General features: G+C 34.5%; 2 protein-coding genes across 2 annotated transcripts; both read left to right on the top strand.

The window, feature by feature from the left end:
• Nucleotides 1–6,661: 6,661 nt before the first annotated feature.
• LOC110443448 (caveolin-1-like) lies at nucleotides 6,662–7,848 on the top strand. The gene is made up of 2 exons (XM_021487670.1): nucleotides 6,662–6,767; nucleotides 7,283–7,848. Exons 1-2 carry the CDS (start codon nucleotides 6,714–6,716, stop codon nucleotides 7,613–7,615), a joined length of 387 nt encoding a protein of 128 aa, XP_021343345.1. The 5' UTR covers nucleotides 6,662–6,713; the 3' UTR covers nucleotides 7,616–7,848.
• Nucleotides 7,849–17,943: 10,095 nt separating this feature from the next.
• Nucleotides 17,944–20,189, top strand: LOC110443426 (caveolin-1-like). Its single transcript, XM_021487647.1, has 2 exons — nucleotides 17,944–18,101; nucleotides 19,176–20,189. Exons 1-2 carry the CDS (start codon nucleotides 18,048–18,050, stop codon nucleotides 19,518–19,520), a joined length of 399 nt encoding a protein of 132 aa, XP_021343322.1. The 5' UTR covers nucleotides 17,944–18,047; the 3' UTR covers nucleotides 19,521–20,189.
• Nucleotides 20,190–20,768: the final 579 nt, after the last annotated feature.

The raw sequence follows: 20,768 nt of genomic DNA on the forward strand, positions 1-20,768 counted from the left end.
GTATAACGTTAAACGCTACTGTGTATAACTACACGCTTCTGTATAACGTTAAACGCTACTGTGTATAACTACACGCTTCTGTATAACGTTAAACGCTACTGTGTATAACTACACGCTTCTGTATAACGTTAAACGCTACTGTGTATAACTACACGCTTCTGTATAACGTTAAACGCTACTGTGTATAACTACACGCTTCTGTATAACGTTAAACGCTACTGTGTATAACTACACGCTTCTGTATAACGTTAAACGCTACTGTGTATAACTACACGCTTCTGTATAACGTTAAACGCTACTGTGTATAACTACACGCTTCTGTATAACGTTAAACGCTACTGTGTATAACTACACGCTTCTGTATAACGTTAAACGCTACTGTGTATAACTACACGCTTCTGTATAACGTTAAACGCTACTGTGTATAACTACACGCTTCTGTATAACGTTAAACGCTACTGTGTATAACTACACGCTTCTGTATAACGTTAAACGCTACTGTGTATAACTACACGCTTCTGTATAACGTTAAACGCTACTGTGTATAACTACACGCTTCTGTATAACGTTAAACGCTACTGTGTATAACTACACGCTTCTGTATAACGTTAAACGCTACTGTGTATAACTACACGCTTCTGTATAACGTTAAACGCTACTGTGTATAACTACACGCTTCTGTATAACGTTAAACGCTACTGTGTATAACTACACGCTTCTGTATAACGTTAAACGCTACTGTGTATAACTACACGCTTCTGTATAACGTTAAACGCTACTGTGTATAACTACACGCTTCTGTATAACGTTAAACGCTACTGTGTATAACTACACGCTTCTGTATAACGTTAAACGCTACTGTGTATAACTACACGCTTCTGTATAACGTTAAACGCTACTGTGTATAACTACACGCTTCTGTATAACGTTAAACGCTACTGTGTATAACTACACGCTTCTGTATAACGTTAAACGCTACTGTGTATAACTACACGCTTCTGTATAACGTTAAACGCTACTGTGTATAACTACACGCTTCTGTATAACGTTAAACGCTACTGTGTATAACTACACGCTTCTGTATAACGTTAAACGCTACTGTGTATAACTACACGCTTCTGTATAACGTTAAACGCTACTGTGTATAACTACACGCTTCTGTATAACGTTAAACGCTACTGTGTATAACTACACGCTTCTGTATAACGTTAAACGCTACTGTGTATAACTACACGCTTCTGTATAACGTTAAACGCTACTGTGTATAACTACACGCTTCTGTATAACGTTAAACGCTACTGTGTATAACTACACGCTTCTGTATAACGTTAAACGCTACTGTGTATAACTACACGCTTCTGTATAACGTTAAACGCTACTGTGTATAACTACACGCTTCTGTATAACGTTAAACGCTACTGTGTATAACTACACGCTTCTGTATAACGTTAAACGCTACTGTGTATAACTACACGCTTCTGTATAACGTTAAACGCTACTGTGTATAACTACACGCTTCTGTATAACGTTAAACGCTACTGTGTATAACTACACGCTTCTGTATAACGTTAAACGCTACTGTGTATAACTACACGCTTCTGTATAACGTTAAACGCTACTGTGTATAACTACACGCTTCTGTATAACGTTAAACGCTACTGTGTATAACTACACGCTTCTGTATAACGTTAAACGCTACTGTGTATAACTGCACGCTTCTATATAAAGTTAAACGCTACTATGTATAACTACACGCTTCTGTATCAAGTTAAACGCTACTGTGTATAACAACACGCTTCTGTATAACGTTAAACGCTACTGTGTATAACTACACGCTTCTGTATAACGTTAAACGCTACTGTGTAAAGCTACATGCTTCTGTATAAAGTTAAACGCTACTGTGTATAACTACGTGCTTCTGTATACAGTTAAACGCTACTGTGTATAACAACACGCTTCTGTATAAAGTTAAACGCTACTGTGTATAACTACACGCTAATGTATAAAGCTATGAGCTACTGTATATTGGTTCATTACTAAGTACATCGCGATAATTCAACATAATCATTATTTGCTTTTTATGTAAAGCATGTCATATTTTTTAATTTATTTTGTTGTCCTTATAGGATGTTTTTTTCTCTATTTTACCCCCATGTTCCATGCTTTCCTTCTCTTGTCATTTCGTGATTGCATTATTGTCACCATCCTATTGTTGATCTGAAGATTTAATGTCATGCGATGTATTTAACGTTAAAACTGTTGGCATCACTGCACTAGATACATTGTCAGCAAGGATACCTAATTACAGGTATACTACTCTATTAATCAATACAATAGGTGAATGATGGACTCCCACTCCGGAGGGCATGGCAACACGTAAGTATCAACGCTTTTCTTAAAAATTCATCGTTAGGACAGTGTTTTGTTTTGTTAACTTAACAATGGCTACTGAAGCATTCCAGGTTGTGCCATGTTCAAGCAATATGCATATTTCCTCTCTCTGGTGCAGTTCTGTTTATGATTGTTATTCAAATATGTTGTAAGGAAAACCATTTTGAAGCAAGTATTTCCTAGTGTTTAGCTACAGCTTGACAAAGATGATTTAATGTGACACCACCAGCAACAATAGGATCGATACCCTTGGATACGGTATCGAAGATAGTGTACCAAACATGGTAGTCATGGCATTCAACATCTCGTGAATAAAAACGAAAGGTTTGTTGTTTTAGCAAGCAGTTTGGGGACAGTGTCACAAGGTGCAGCAGCAGTATCAAATAAATGATGGAAGTAGATTTAGGCAACAGAGACCCAAATGACATCAACTCTAATGTCAAGGTATGGTTATTGTATATATTTGTTTCGTTATGTCATGCAATGTATAGCGCTTGGCTTATTTTTATGCGAGTATTTTCTATTCGCGTGAATCGAAAGAAAAGCATGAAAGAGCTTCGACAGATAGGAGCTATGACTTTTAGAGTCACATTATTTTACAGCCCCAGTATGCATATAAAATCGAGTTAAGGTAAGATGGGATTCAACATAACTAGTTAGTAAAGGCCTATCAGGCTGCATCGTCAGTAATCCTAAAAATTCGATATCCGGGATTTAATTATTTTCCATTTCCGAAATGAATTTGATGTTTATCTACAAAAGTTGCATTAGGAATAATCAACTGAACGGTCTAACACGAAATAAATACGAAAAAGTTCATCAATGTTTAATTAAACAAAAGTTTTCTCAGACTTTTAATTCTCTTTTATGATCTTAGGTTTCCTTCGAGGATGTGTTGGCCGAGCCAGATGGTGCCCACAGCTGTGACTGTGTATGGAAGTTGAGTTATTGCTGCTTTAACTGTGGTAAAAATTGCGCCTACCGTTGGATGACCTTTCTTTGTGGTATGTGCATTGCGTTGTCATGGGGCTGTGAGTTTGCATGCATAGCGTTTGACCAAATCTGGTGTGTGACACCCACGCTGAGAATCTTTTCTATCTACTGTGGAAGTTGTCAGAAGTTCTTCAGTATTGTTATTAACTGCTGCATGGCGCCTGTCTGCGAAACCTGTGGTTTGTTCTTCAGTCGAATATCTGTGAATCATGGCGAGGGGGGACAGCGGTGTTGATTGCTGATCCAAATGTGGATTTTGTCACTTGCCAGAACAGGAACCGTGTATTTAGAGTGCAGGGACAGTGCCATTGATACATAAAGTAGCTCTTTTTTAATGGACCAGGATATAGAGTTCTGTGATATTGCGTCTACAATACGAATACGCCTTAACATTTTCTTAGCAATATCATGGATTGCAGGTTCCATCACTGAAAGACACTTTGCTACTCATTTTATAAATTGTAAACATCAGATCGATAACCAATTAATATGACAAAAGACCGAACTTTTTGATATGTTTATTTTAAAAGTTGCGATTTACAACGAACTGCATCGATACTTCAGATGAAGGTAAACGCTTCAATACTCACATTCGATAAACGTTTATTTTTATGTATGTCTAGATATTGCTTTTATTATCTCATTACCCAAAGAAAATGGAACAAACCATGCATGAAGGTCGCTATCAGAAAAACACATGATTATTTGTATCATTAAAAAACCATTAGTTTCCATTACACATCTGTGATATGTTTTGAGAACATACTAGTTGAATCAGGTTTCTCTATATTTTGTGATATGACTTAGTATAATAAAAGTGTGGTGTTTTAAAAAAATGACCTATTATCATCGCGTTGTTTTTTCTGTTACGAAAAGTCCTTTTTTATCAATACACTTTCTGTATACATTTCATAATAAACATTCCTTTGATGAAAATTATATGACCATGAATAGTATGCATGATGCGCATGTATCTTAACAAATCAGTTTTGGTAACATTAATTTTATGAAATAGAAGGATGCTTTGTCGTAAATTAATAGTAGTCATAAAAATAATAGTCAAAGGTACTAACTGTGAAGGGAAATGCGTTCTCTTTCTGTATAACATGAAATGTTCGTGGGTACTTTCCTTCGTGGTATGAAGCTATTTAGATCGTTTCGTGGTACAAACGTTCGTAGATATCCTTTATTAACAAACGGTAGACACGTATATCATTCAAATTAGTTGTAGTTATTTTCGTGGTTCAATAGCAACCACGAATGTTTATACACAACGAACATTTCATGATATACAGTATAAATACCGTTTTGACAGTAAATTTGTATTGCCCATGTTTTCGTTTTCTTTTTGTCATAAACGGTTCACATTTGACACGTGGTAATGCATGGTTCATACCAAACTGTACTAGCAACCCATACAACTATTAACATAACACGAGGCCGTTACTTTTTTATATCAGATATACAAAAGTTAAATGATAAAATGTTTCGAGGACATATGGTATGTTCTTTACATTTGTTTTACTTGTGTTTAATGATAGCATCCAAATATTTGAATATAAATGTAAAACAAAAACTCGTGAAAGTCTACATTCCAAGGTTATTGGATCAAATTGAAAATACAAGGGAATATAAGTATTTTACATGTCATTTAGGCCTGATTTATAGACTGTCTAGTAATTGTGTTTAAGTGTAAATGTGTACAAATTATTGATGCTTGACGTCAGTCTGTAAACACGATTTTTCAGGATGTCATTCATGAAATAGATGTCAGTGTATGCCTTTGTTAATTATTTATAACACGCTCCACACCATGTACTTTCCCATTGAATACCTTGTTAATGAAACTGCAACGATTCAGACAAGGCGTCATAGTTCATTAAATCGTCAAAGAATCCCTATAGCACTGAAAAAGCGAATACCGCTTACTTACAAATACATGGGTTTTTACCATAACAATACTATATTCACAATATGTAGATTTTAATAGAAATGTTTTAACGCCTAACGATTGATTTGTTATCTTTTACATTTTAATGTCGTGTACAGTTGTTCATCAAGTGTTATGTAGTTGATTGGTATATTATCAGTTGGTATAGTCGATCGATAGACGAACGGTGTTTCTTTAGGTACAGTGATATAGTCAATAAATCATTGTTTTTTTGGCGAGATCGTTGATCAAGTCAACAAAATGAACTTAATTGGTGGTATGAAGACTGATTAAATGGATAACCTGCATGGAAATGGAAATAAATAAAATTTCTATCATTATTAGAATTGAAATCAAAACATTGACATTCTGGATTTCAAACAAGATCACTATCGATCATGAGCCTAATTTGTTTTGAAAACACCCGTGTCCTTTCTGAAGAGAATATTGCTGCTTTTGTAGTCCACATACAGCTGAAAACAACTCGGTAAGCAATTATGTTTCTAAAAAGCAGTTTTCAAAAGATGCCGAGTAAAACACAAACTTAGTGTATATTATAATACGAAAACATCTTTGAAAATTACATTCTGAACATCTTTAAACAATTATCACGAACATACATATGTAAATACATGTACTCTGGCAATATCTCAAATCGAACCTTCGTAAGCTTGTACCGCTTGATAAATGTACTGAAGCCAACAATTTATTACAGCTGTTTCGTCCTCATTGAACACATGGATGATGGAAGGCAAAACAAATGAAATTTCCAAATTCGTATGAAAAATGGCTTAAACAGAAGAAAATGTGTGCAATACCCCTTAATTCTATGAATTCAAAATATGAAAGTAGAAGTTCGTAATTCCTTAATTTCAAATTAAATAATGACTAAAGTGTGTATGTAATGAACCGGACCTCTACTTCGTCTAAGAGATTCTTTTTATCCTTGTATGTTTCTGTCGGCATGAATTTACTTTGGATTTCGGTTTCTATTCGGTGTATATGTCAATCAACCATAGTTTCGCTCGACAAATTTTCTATGCAGCAAGATGCAAATTTTCGTTATTCGATTCGATATATTGAAGAAGTAAATGAGAGTTGACCTGAGAACGCCGTACAAATTTAAAAGCACCGTTGTTGGATACTGAAAAGGTTGATTGCACCCACAGAAAGCGATAAGTCGATCACTTTGACTTATTTCTAAGACCAAGCCAACTCAATTTGGTCATAATTGAATCTGATATGTATATACCATTGGCAGTTTACGTCGTTATGAACAGAGGAAATCAACAAAATATCACCATGATAGATACACCAACGTCCTTTTAAATGGGAATACATAAAAACTCGTTTCATTACGAGCCCATCTTAGGCAGAAAAATCTCACCGGGAATCCATCATGGAGTTGGACATGGATGGCAGAGATCCTAACGCATTGAATAGTCATGTTCAGGTATGGTTTATTTTGCTTTACAGAAATATATCACAAGTTGCATCATGCATTTAACGAATAAAAATGATTTTTTATATATTTATATTAACCATAATGTAAATGATTAGGGATTTTTTGCCTATCGCAATAACCTTTCAAATTGGTTTGAATATGTAGTAGCAACACATGACATTGCACCGGAGCTGTCTCGGTGATGTCTAGGCAGTGTGGCTGATCATATCTAGGGCATTTTTAAGCAAATATCAATGTGAAAGAGCTTTTGAAATGAGACATAAGAAAAAATGTTATATCATTTGGATTTTGTATATTTTTCAAAAATAAACGAGCTTTTTCGGAAAACAGCCAATTTGATAAGAAGTATGCTGTGAAAAAGAAGGAGGCATTTTGACTTAAAAACTGCAACGGATCGTTCAATAGAATTTCAATGTTTAATATTATGGAGCTACGATGATGGTGCTCTTAAATTATACGTCAAGAACTTGCGAATAATTCATTGTTTTGCTTCTATCTTGAAGGTTGCCTTTGAGGATGTTTTGGGAGAGCCTGACGGTGTACATAGCATTGCCTGTGTGTGGAAGAACAGTTACTGGTGTTTCACCTGCGGTAAAAACTGCTGCTACAAGTTCATGACCTGTCTTTGTGGAATTTGCATCGCCCTATACTGGGGTTGTGAGTTTGCCATGATAACCTTTGAAATGGTTTGGTGTGTGACACCCATGCTCAAAATGCTTAGTATTTACTGCGGATGCGCCCAGAAGTTCTTTGGTACCATCATTAACTGCTGCCTTGCTCCAGTCTGTGAAACAACTGGCCTAATGTTCAGTAAGATTTCACTTTCAAATAAATAACAAACACTATATGACTGTGTTTCAATGTGCTGTAAAAAAACATATATCAAGAACTGAAGGACACCAAACTGTGTAACTAGGACTTGTAAACTACCTCATCGATACATGTATGTTTCGATAGTATTGACCTAAGTATTATATATTTCCTCTTAAGTTATGTATACACGTACTATTTATTGTGATGCCAAACTATTTCCTAATAAAGGTTTCTGTTTTGATATATTTTTTTCTTCATTTAAATGCAAAAAACACGTTGATAATCACCGTTTCAAATTAGAAAACAACACAAATTGATAACTCGTGAAAAAAATCATTATTTTTGTTTCAACGTTTATTTTAATAACCGGTATTAAGTAATGCAAGTAAAGACATTTTACCGCTGATAAGCGATATAGCGGTATACGAGTACTTGATAACAAATAAATAACATACAAACAACCTATTTTGAAACAGTCATACCGCATTCAAATTGGCTTCTAATTCCAATCACACGATCTTTAAGCTTGCCAGGCAATATAGTTATATTATATTTTGAAATAAAGAAAGGATATATTTATCAAATCAAGGGTTCTCAGTTTTTACCTGTGTACATATGATAGACAAATATATACCATTCCTTATAGATTTTCGATAGTCTAATAAGCTTTATAAATGGCGTTACAGACGAGAGTTGTATTTATCTCTGTCAGATTTATTTGAATTTTCAATTGAGAATTATTTCAAAATATTTCAAAACTTCTCCTCAAAATTAAGTTCCGATGATGACAGGTCAAAATTTCTTTGGTACCGGGTAATTTATCATGACGAATAATTTCTCTTAAAAGGTGGAAAGTTAGTGAGGACTTGCTTTTAAAATAATGCATTGAGTCAGGATGTCGATAGGTGTATGATATGAAATTAATTTGTGATATTTATAGAACATCAATATATTGTCATGATTAAAATGAACATATATCAAAGTAAGTAATACTCATGTAATTGTATATGTAATAAGGAGGAAAACCGATTTATTTCCATTTTGCTATGTTGCCATAATCATTTTATTAAAATTAGATAATATTATCAAAACAAAGCATCAAAGCAAATTACTTGATGATTTAACTAGATTGAGATGTAATACAATTTTAACACTTCAATATAGACATCGTTTTATCACAAACTGACAAATATGCACATATTACTGTAAATATATTTAAGATTAAAGTGGTTATTGTTATTTCATCCGATGTTTGATGCTTTCATAATAGTTTGGATATTATTCTTTTTCCTTAAAAAAGTCATAATCAGGAAATCTAAATAGTAAATAGTTTCTGTAACTTATGGTATCAAATAATCACAAATAGAAAGAAATACGAAATTATCAATACACAAGACCAGATCCGAACTCGAACCACAGGGAAAACAACAATAACTGCTGAAACAACACATCAAGGAAAAGACATTCTGTTCCAAGGCAGATTGAAAACCGGAAACGTGTGCTTAGAAAGGGGAATGTTTGTCTCTTACACTTCACAAACACATTCACGTATTTTGAACACGTCACGATCACGTCATCATTGTATACAGAGTAACCAGGGTAGCGTTAGCAACTGTGTCACACTTTCCATGCGACCTTGCAGACGGCGCGGTGTATTGGGTTTGCCATAACATATACTATTTACGATAGAAAATTTGTAGGAGAAATAATCAATAACTCCTCTGTGATGACGACAGAGAAGCTGCAACCATTGAGACAATGAGTTTTGAAGTTAAACACTCGGCAAATCCTCGTGTTTAACTTCAAAAATCGTACCGTAGGGTTAAAATTTCTTTATCTACATCGCAAAGGAGTGATAGTTCTCCTGCACTACCTGGTGAATCTGTAATAATGTCTTCTGCCGTATTAATTAAATAAATTTATATTACTTGCTACGTTTTGATTATGAACCGTTAGATTTAAATGTTGAACAGTTAGCTTTAAATTTTGAACAGTAATATTTAAATTATGAACCCCTAGATTACATTTTTGAACTGTTATATTTAAATAAAGAACAGTAAGGTTTAAATTATGAACAGTTAGATTATAATTTGGGACCGATAGATAAATGTTCTCCTGATACCTATACAAAGCAGTTTTAAGTATAGGGAACCTGACACACCCCAGTGTCGTTATTCAAACCTGACCATTTACACTAAAAAAGAAATACATACACTACATTAGACTTCAAACCAGACACCAGCGAAGTTTTACGTTTGTTTCCTTGTTGCTATGCTCTAAGGTTTTACAGGTCGATACACATCATTCAATAACCGCAGTATGAGATTGACAAATGTGTTCGTGCATAAAAATCTTTCATTTACAGAATGAGTACACATATGTTTTATGCATAGTAACGCACCTGGCTTTGTATGTGACCGTACAGAGACTATGAGAAAACCAGTTCAGATGTTCGTGTGAAAATATGGATTGAATGTTTCGTGTCTGATGACAAGGCGTTATTTCTGCATGGTGTTTTTGTTCCGTATACAAATATATTACTTAATGCTTAATGCTAACGTAAGGTTTTTTATTTAGTATATCATGTTGTTTACTCTGATGAAAGATATTAACGGAAATCTCAGAAAATGTCATACTCATATCTTCCTCTGAAAAAAAGGTATGAACTGATGAATAAGACTTATGACCCCACCTCCACAGAGGAAAAACCATGAAGGGATTGATCAGATATACTCAATCCATCCATAATCGGCCCCAACCCAGCAAATATATCATTAATAATATTATCTTACACAAGTATTAATGATGGTTACCTTTTTCCGTTTCATATGACAGTATTTAACTTCCCATGCCTAATAGTAAAACCCTGTGCATCAACTCGATAGCACACGTCTTGCTGATGAATGCATCGCTGATCATGAGTTATGTTGTTATGTGAACTTGCAATTTTTTTTTTATTTGTGTGAGACGTTTTAGTTTATTAACACTTCTTTATAGGCGTATGGAAGTGTCATATACAGTTTATTCACTATTTATGATCTACTGGGTTCATTTTTAAAACAGGTATATTCATAACTCTGATATATAGCGTATATCTGTAACTGTCCTTGTACCAATACACTGCCACACGGTAAGGAGTCAGTTGCGTCCCTAGTAACAGTGTCCGGGTGGGCGTAGTCTACCAGGTGATGATTGACATTTCCTAACGTAGACACTTCCTAAATAGTCGTGTCATAACTTGTTCTATGTGGAACTGGTTATATAGGCCTTAATGGGTAAAACCCAGCAACAAAGTCGGAACGGTACATGTCAGGGAATCGTTCAGAATAAGTTGTGATTTGAGATATCGTAGATGACGTATACTATAGAGCTGTTTATAGACATGAGTGATATCTGCTCCTGCTAATTAGCAAGAGATTAATAAAGATATGATTTCCGACTGAATTTTGCAGAATCAACGGTGAAAGACTTTTACAAAAATGTTTTGTATGTATATGATTAAGAACAAAATATTTAGAAATGCACATACTAAGTTGTAATGGGATAGTTCATTAAGACGTGCTTTTGTAACCCTCTACAGTCTATCAATCCAATATTGGTAATACATTTTCGAAATAGACGAAATATATGCGTCTTATAAAACTGGAGCACAATCGTGGAGGGTTCAGGGGAGGGAGGAAGCATACAACGATTAAATATAAGTGGACTGAAGACAAATATCTACACGAAATATGTCTGAATCGTTCCTAATCAGGTTACTCTTTATTCAGGGCCAAACCGTTCACATCTCTATTAGTTAACGATATTTCTAAGCTCAAATCGTCTAGACCATCCAAAATATTTAAAAATTGATCAAATATTGAATTTTGAAAATTTCCGTTTTAGACTCGTTAAGCTAACAAAGTGTCAAACAGCCGGTCCCAGGTAACTACATCTGCTGACAGGATTGTATCACCGATTTACTGACTGATATATAAGTATACTTGCATATGTATGTACAGTAATCACATACATTGTATCTAAATCGTTGTCATGTTATCACCAGCTCGTGAATAACATATGAGATTTGGACAAAGCTTGACTCTGTAGTATAACGGAAAAGGATATATATACATTGAAGCTAATTATTAATTTTCACACATAATGCTATGACAAGATACTGACCGATAGAGATGTCAACTAACACTGAAATAGAATCCCGTATATATTCACATATATAAGGACCAGATGGAGAGCGATTGTAAACGGGTACACATTAGTTCTATACAATAATACAATGATATGAAATGGAAACCCGTATATATTCACATATATAAAGACCAGATGGGGAGTGATTGTAAACGGGTACATTAGTTCTATACAATAAAACAATGAATAAAATGGAAACCCGTATATATTCACATATATAAGGACCAGATGGAGAGTGATTGTAAACGGGTACATTAGTTCTATACAATAATACAATGATATGAAATGGAAACCCGTATATATTCACATATATAAGGACCAGATGGAGAGGAATTGTAAACGGGTACATTAGTTCTATACAATAAAACATTCTATGGTATGTCATGGAAACCCGTATATATTCACATATATTTAGTACAGGGTGAGATTGATTGTAAATACGTAGTTTACATCGGTACAATAAAACAGTATATGACATGGAATGGGAAATGGATTACTCTAGTGCATTTGTATCAACACCTTGACCTCATTTGTGTAATAAGTTATCTTTTATAGTTTATTCACAGTTTTCTCTTAAAAATAATGCACAAACATGCTTAAAGGAGTTAATATAAACTTAATTTCTTTTACAACAATTATGAAACAAGTTTTTACAACTTATATATTAATCACTCTTGTTGGCCTGGATGTTACCGCACGGAGGTCTTAATGTGGTAGGAAACCGTAGTACCCGGAGAAAATCCACGTTTTACCACGTACTCGTAAGCATGAAACGCATACGGAAAAAGCAATCAGTGCTATTAGTTGTTGACACACCGATACACACTAATATTACCAATAAAGCGGGTGTCAGTACGCGTTCCATTATACATTAGGATGGTTTAAGGTCAGTGGACGACACCGATTATTTATAATCATCATTACGCCTGTGTATTGTTGGTGTGTAAATATCGACAGACATTCCTCGGTTGAGGACACATACAGTTATCTAAGGTGTGTCAATAGAGCAAAATGGGAAAATATATAGTCAACAGGACAAATTATACAGTCGACTGTAAAACGTTGAAAGCTAGAAACGTACTACTCCAATTCCTTTATCAAATTACTTTTAAAAAAGGTCAGCATTGAAAATGGATTAAAATCATATACTATGGAACCATTTGAAATAAATCCACTTTTTAGAAAAGGAAAAAGAGGCATCATTGATTTTGTAATTATCTTCTTCCTTTCAGGTAAATTACGTCCATGCATTTTTAACATATGTCAGGAAATCAATAACATTAGTTATATAAATCAATATTTAATTAGGCACATCCTGGATAGCAGGATTCCTTACTTTGCTTCGTAGAACCTACTATATGTGTATGTTTATTTAATCAGTCACATGGGGAACCTACATCTGCCCACTGATTAAAGTACATTTATGATTTATCGTTTAGGTACATATCTTATGTGTGTCGAAGCGAGTCTATATCGAAAAAATAAAGATATTCAAAGCAGATTTGTAATAAATAACATGCTATTTTATTCTTTATACAGTCAGCCTAAGAACTTTAACAATACATGTATGTAATTCTACTTTGTTTAAAACATGTGGTTTGCTTTTGTGTTTTGTGTTTTGTATTTTGTTTGCAAGGTAAAATAAATATACAACATTTGATATAGCGTCCTATCTAGCTAGAATAGCTACTTTAAAGTGCATTACAGTAGATAGATATACAATTTATACAATCAAAACAGTTAGCATATACATTAATCAAAAGAAAATTGAGGAATTCGTACGAGCTGCCTTATCAGGCGCTATTAACTAGTAACTACATAATTGTGCAATACACATTAAAATGAACGTTTACCACTAAGTTAAACCGTGGTACATAAACGAATCATAAATGATCAAATATAACAGCCTGCCTTCGGCTGACGGTACAAAAACGAAGCATCACTGTGTCCTAAAATAATAACCCACAGAACAGACTTCAAAAACGAAACATAACTATATATCAGACAAAAGATTACCGCGGTTCAGAAACGAAGTAAACATGCTTCCCATACAAAATTAAACTATGGTACAGAAACGAATTATAAATGCCTCAGATGTGCCTGTGCTGCCCTCGGCCATCGTACCTGTCTTTGCATTTCCTATTGACTTTGAAATCAAATATGTATTATGACAATGTGGAATAGTCTTAATAGAATGACCTGGTGAGAGGTGATCAGTATAGTCAGCATACACAAAGATTTACTATTGATTATTATCATATCATGGTATAAGAGTAAGCTGACCAAGCTCGATATCACACAGTTCAGACTGATTGGTATCACGTGTTTCATTAACTGCCATAGCATCGTACTGTCTAAGCCCTCTATGCTATTGTTGATTAGGGAATTTAACATTAAGATTGTAAACAAAGTATGACTCTATTGTTATATCATATTTGTTTTATTGTTAGACTTTTATAGAATAGATACATTATTGAGAAATTTTGGTTGTGTGTTGTTTTAAGTCTGATGTGATTGACGCGTACGTTAGTTTGATTGTGACATTGTCCTGGTGTGAAATGCTATTTCATATAAGTGATACGTACCTTAGAATGCAGATTGTCTAACCTTAGTTACATCTGTTTTACACAAACAAAAAAACATAAGGATGACGGATTCACCTGAAGTTAGTATCTTAAGCAGGGATCCAAATAATATCAACGAATTCCTCTTGGTAAGAATGAATTACTTTTTATCATTTCAGCTAATACATACTCCTATTTGATGTTTTATCAGATTTACCAATACTGTACATATGTAAACAAAGATTAATCATTAAATAACAGTGTTTAGAGAGTGAATTGAGCATTCGTTTGGACAAATATATTTCGTTTTCAATATGTAAATAAGTGACCATTCCTTTCTCTTCCATCAAAAATATTTAAGAGAAGGAGGCAACTACAGGCAAACAATGCATAACAACCTGTATAACGTATTCCTTAATCTATTCTATATTATACAAATCTGATTATAAACAAATTATGTTTGACTCATGTATCTTAAAAGTTACGAGTGGAGGGTGTTGTCGCAAATTTATACCTAAACGCACCTATTGCCAGCTGATTGACAAGTCGATAATGTGACAGAAAGATATGTCGAAAAACCGACAGGACGACAAGCCGTCAGAACGACAGACCGACAAGACGATAAGCCGTCCAAAAGACCGACAGGACGATAAGCCGTCTAAACGACAGACCGACAGGACGATAAGCCGTCCAAAAGACCGACAGGACGATAAGCCGTCAGAACGACATACCGACAGGACGATAAGCCGCCAGAACGACACACCGACAGACCGCCAGGACGACAATCAATCAGATCGACAGACCGACAGGACGACAACACGACATTACGTCATACCGACCGGATGACAAGCTGGCAGAACGAAACCGACAGGACAACAAAACGACAAGACATCAGGATAACATATCGACAGAACGGCAAGACGTCAGTACGACAGACCAAAAGGACAACAAGCCATCAGATCGACAGACCGACAGAATGGCAATAAATAATGAGTAGCCGATAGGTTGATAGACCACAATCAATAAAGTAGTTTCAGTGAACAATTACGGCAGTAATGATACCGTAGTTATGACGTTTATCTTTGGAATCAACACATTCAGTTCAATAACTGTCAAATAACTTTTACGCCAATTACAACCTAGTAAATGAATGAGAAAATGACATTATTTCAACAATGTCATTACGGTAGTATTGATTATTTGTATAGTTTTGTAGTCGCTACAATATATAATGATTGGAAACAAGAAATTATCGAAAACAGGGAGAGAATGGGTTTATTCAGATACAGTTTATTTTTATTAATTGCCGGTCTGCCGATGCCTGTTAACCGTTAACATCCGATATTGGCCTGGTTACAAGCCTGTCGTCTGTCAACCCGTCGGCCAGTTGAAATGTCTAATAGGGTCTGTATTTTTCAAACGTGGCCATATATTTAATATGGACTACTTTTTTGCATAAACAGACTCAATTTCATTTCATGACGATACAAATTTTCCATAAATCAGACTTGATCAAAGATGGTCTTTCTCGTCTGTTCCTTTATACATTTTCTAACTCTAGGTACAAAATGTATATCAACTGTTAATTTTCGTTGAAAATTAAAAGAAATACATATATTAATTTATCTTTTTTTTTTACAAAATGCGCTTCAAGAAAATTCTAAAAGAGCAATTTTCCTTTATTTTATAATGTTCACACTTACATTTTGCCAATTTTTTTTATAATAACGACGGCTTTATTGTGTAGGTAAACTTTGAGGACGTTTTTGCCGAGCCGAAAGACACGCATAGTCCTGGATGTGTTTGGCGTAATGGGTTCGGCTGTTACAGAGGAGGCAAGAACTGCTGTTACAAGTTCCTCACGTCAATATGCGGTCTGTGTATCTCCCTGGCCTGGGGCTGCGAATTCGCTCTCATGTCCTTTTCTATGGTTTGGTGTTTTGCCCCAAGTTTACGAATGTTTGGTATATGTTGCGGATGCTTACAGAAGGCTTTTGGCACTGCAATAACGTGCATTCTGGCTCCAATCTGCGAAAATTGTGGACTTTTCTTCAGCAGCATGCACTTACAAAATATGTAAATGAAAAAGGTATGAAAAATGGTTTAAAAGTAGCAAGATATTATAGCATAAAGACGTAATAATCGTAAAGATATACCGGAAAAGTCTCTGGTAAAATCCATATTCGATCAATGTAAATTTTGTCCTACTCATGACATTACTAAGAATTGTACAACTATAAGCTGTCATGATAAATTTGATCTAATTACGGAATATATAAAAATAATTTGATCAATGGCGGATTTGTAAAATATTGTCAATCATTTCGTGGTACATGCAACATCAAACTTGTTAAAGGGATGCAACAGGCATAATGTTATAACAAACTGTAGGAGATATGTTATTCATTATATAATAATTGTTGAGCTTTATGTGTCCACGTTTCCAACTTTAATTGGCTTTGATTATGAACATAGTTATATATTATATGTTCAGTGTAGAAACATGAATGTAAGACACTTGTGATGGCACTTTTCAAATTTGGTAATAGATGTAGTACATCCAAATGAAATACACTTCACCAGCTGTTTCATTATTCTATGGTTCATCGGTGATGCTAGGGGCCATAAGATGAAAACAAATAACTCTTAACAACTATTATTTTAACAGAATGGGAGGTGCGTGAACCCAATTAACTATATAACTTTATGAGTTTAAGAAAAAGGTAGGAGAATTAATATTGAGTAAAGTGTGTATATATCATGATCCGTGCCACTACTCAAAAGAGAAAACCGTGGTAGTTAAGGTTACAGCAAACCTCAAGCACTAGAGAAACCAACAGTAGAGTATACCACCGTGTATCTCGAAAGAGGGATATAAGACATACATATAGGATTGCACCTTTAAACATTTGGTAAAATAGTGATTCCCCTTCCCTAAATTAGTCTGCAGGTATACATATATATATAAACCGCCCGTGTTCTTTTGTAAAACGTCACGCTTTCTTTGTCCCCTTTAATGTGTTGATATTTAATTGATACATGTATATATAATATAACAGATGTACATTTTTTTTTATTAATGTAGCCTTTATTTTATATTCTAGTTCTATTGATCTTAACAATTTTGTAACTGTAATGGGTTGATGCTATGCGACCAGTAGAGTTTTTTTCAAATAATCAAATCTATGTATTTGTTACAGTGAAACTTGAATACACCATTCTTAAAAGAACGTCTGTAGCGTACAAAGCCTACCTGTCCTTATACTGGGGTGTAATTATAGACAAACGCTACAGTGTGACTATTCTGATAAATATGTTAAATATACAGGGAGGACAAAATGTCACCTGACTACAAACAAAGTCAACCAAAGTAAACAATATGGAAACCTATTCCAGCTTTTAGACCTAATATGCATTGGTGTTTTCCTCAACCCCCATTAACTATTTGAAGGTTAATGATCACAAAAATAGCACACGTCGTGTGTTTAACAACTAACAAAGGGCTAGAAACACTTTTTTTTAGATCTACGTCATCGAGATTGAATATCGTGACTGACAGGGAACAAAGAAATCGAACCATATGGGTGGTGCCTGATTTAAATACAAGCGAATAAATTTAAAAGTTATTTCAAATTGTACAAGCATTAGACGAAGACATTGTTACCGAATACGAGGGTATATATTTTTGCAATATTTGACAAAGATGGCGGTAGACTTACAAAACAGAGACACGTACGCGATAAATTCCCACCTACAGGTAATGTGAATTTTACTTTTTTATTGGTATATCATTTGTCCTGATTATGTCTATGGCATTGTTTCAAAACAAACCCGTGTCTGTAATGTCTAGGAATCAGTGTAGATTTGAGAAAGATTAATTCATCGGGTAGTTTTTGCACCTGTTTAAAGTTTCTCTTCGTTGACTTGTTGATCTAAAACATTGTCATTATTATCAAGCATATACTATATATTTAAAGTCTTAAGTGATTAAGTGCAGTTATTTACATACGTGCATGATTGTTTACTCATGCAAGATGTAATGTCGATACATTGTCCTGGGGGGGGGGGGGGGGGGTTCTTTCATTTTCTTGACAAGTTGCAAATGGCAGTCTATGAAATAATATTTACATGGCAATAAATTAAAAGAGTCCACCAAATATGGGTAGTAATTTCTAGTCCGTTTTGTGACGTCACAATAAATTGGCCTATGAAACTATGAATTATTCATCTCTCATAAACAGCTACTACAAAAGGCAATATCGCTCTGATACCAAGTTGACGATATCTAAAACATTTCATTGTAAATATGGCATTTTGCGTCACAAGATTGGTGACTCTCCTGGCGGGCTCTCAGTTCCAGAGGTTGGCTGTTAGTTTGAACCTAAAATATATTCTGGCACGACCAATATGAATTACTAGATGAAGAATTAAGTATCGACCATAGCCAAAATGTCAATTTTTAACATAAGTAAGGGTGCTGTAGCCACATTTTCCTTTTCGCTTTATTTCTACATGTGATTGGAACACTTTATGAACTTTCGTTCTATTGACATTTTGTACCACTGATGAAACGTAAATGGCCAAAATGACCCTACATTGCATAAAAGTAGCTAACTGCATATAATTTCATTTCAATAAGTGATCCTTACTCGGAATATCTAGTGGTTGAAGCTATAGTGAAAGGATTAATTAAAACTACTGAAAATAATTAAACTTTAACCAATCGTTCCTGGTTTATACTCATGTTTCAAAGTTTGAAAATATCACATGTCTAATTCCGTAAAAAAAAAAAAAACATAATTGCAGAATGCATTCAAATTATTTTAAACAGGTAAATTTTGAAGATGTGCTGGCCGAGCCGGAGGGGACTCGTAGTTGTGACTGCGTATGGGAAACTAGCTTCTGGTGTTTCACTAACAGCAAAAACTGCTGCTATATGTTAATGACAGGAATCTGCGGCATCTGTATCGCACTGTTCTGGGGATGTGAGTTCGCCGCTATCACGTTTGAACAGGTATGGTGCGTAACGCCGTTTCTACGAGTGTTCTCCATTCACATGGCCTGCTGCCAGAAGTTCTTCGGTACCGCTGTCCAGTGCTGCATGGCTCCCATATGTGAGACATTTGGATTATTTTTCAGTAGAATTATCATAGACCATCAAAATAAACGTTCATGAGGTTCAAAACATGAGGATTCGCATCAGAAGATTAATTTCAGAAAAGAATCTGTTTTCATTTTTAGGACATACAATGAACAGAAAAAAACATAGGTATAGGTGATATCTAATATGGATAAACTGCTGTGTGTTACATTTAGTTCTCTGAAGCAAAGTCTTCCTGTAAGTGTCCGGTATTCGGCATCAAATTCGTCCTCATGCACATGAAATAATACGTTATATCACATAGAAACGATTGGACTCTTATCCACTTCATAAGTATGGGATTTGATTGAAAATTAGACGAAATGACGTCAATCCATGGTGACAGTGTGTTTATGTGCCGTTGAACATTGTATCACTTAGCTATTAGCAATTTCCTATAGTAATTTAGACTTGACTGTATTTCAGTTAAATGTAGTAAAATAAGAAAATGTAAGTGACATTTTTATCAAAAAAATTAAAAAAAAATATGCTTAAAGACTTATCATGGTATACAAATGTATCGCACTGTTGTTTCATTTCCGAGGAACCGCCATGTCATAGACAATTCAAAATGCTATACTATACAGTCACTACAACCATTAAAAGTCAAAGAAAAATGTTTTCATCTTCACACGTTAAATGTTACGCATTCTGGAATATGAATAGTCTGAGTACCATGCAGTGGAATAAAAAAATTGAAATAGTCATTACATATTGTTGTGATACATGATATTTCTCATATGCTTTTTGTATCATTTTTTTTTTAATTTATTTACATTTGTTACATTAAATACCTACATAACACTCTTTTTGTATTGTTGTATTACTTTTTAACGTTGTCAATATAATGTGACAGGGTGATATACTTTGTTAGGTGCCTTTGGCATGATTTTCTGTAAGTGAAGTAGCTCTCAAGTCGACATCATATTTCCATTCGTAGTACCGTTTTATCAGGGTTTTCACAAAGAGGGATTAAAGGAATATGAATTGTGAAGAATTCAAAAGGTATTTTTCTAAATCTTCAGCACTCTTTCCTCAATAATGTTTCTCTGTTTACTCTGTACACTTACATACCTCAGATGGAAGGAACGCCTTCGTTATCTAATGGTGATAGCTTTCGCTTAAAAACAAACCAACTACAATACAAAAATATGACAGTAAACTATTTTGGAGTATATATTATTACGGAAAAAAGGAGAAAGACCAAGATCATCATCACTTAAAAGGCACTTTAATGATTTAATGACAGTGCTGCAAAAGTCATGTCAATGCGTGTATTATTGT

This window comes from Mizuhopecten yessoensis, unplaced genomic scaffold (genome assembly GCF_002113885.1).
Source record: "Mizuhopecten yessoensis strain PY_sf001 unplaced genomic scaffold, ASM211388v2 scaffold716345, whole genome shotgun sequence".
Taxonomy (NCBI): domain Eukaryota; kingdom Metazoa; phylum Mollusca; class Bivalvia; order Pectinida; family Pectinidae; genus Mizuhopecten; species Mizuhopecten yessoensis.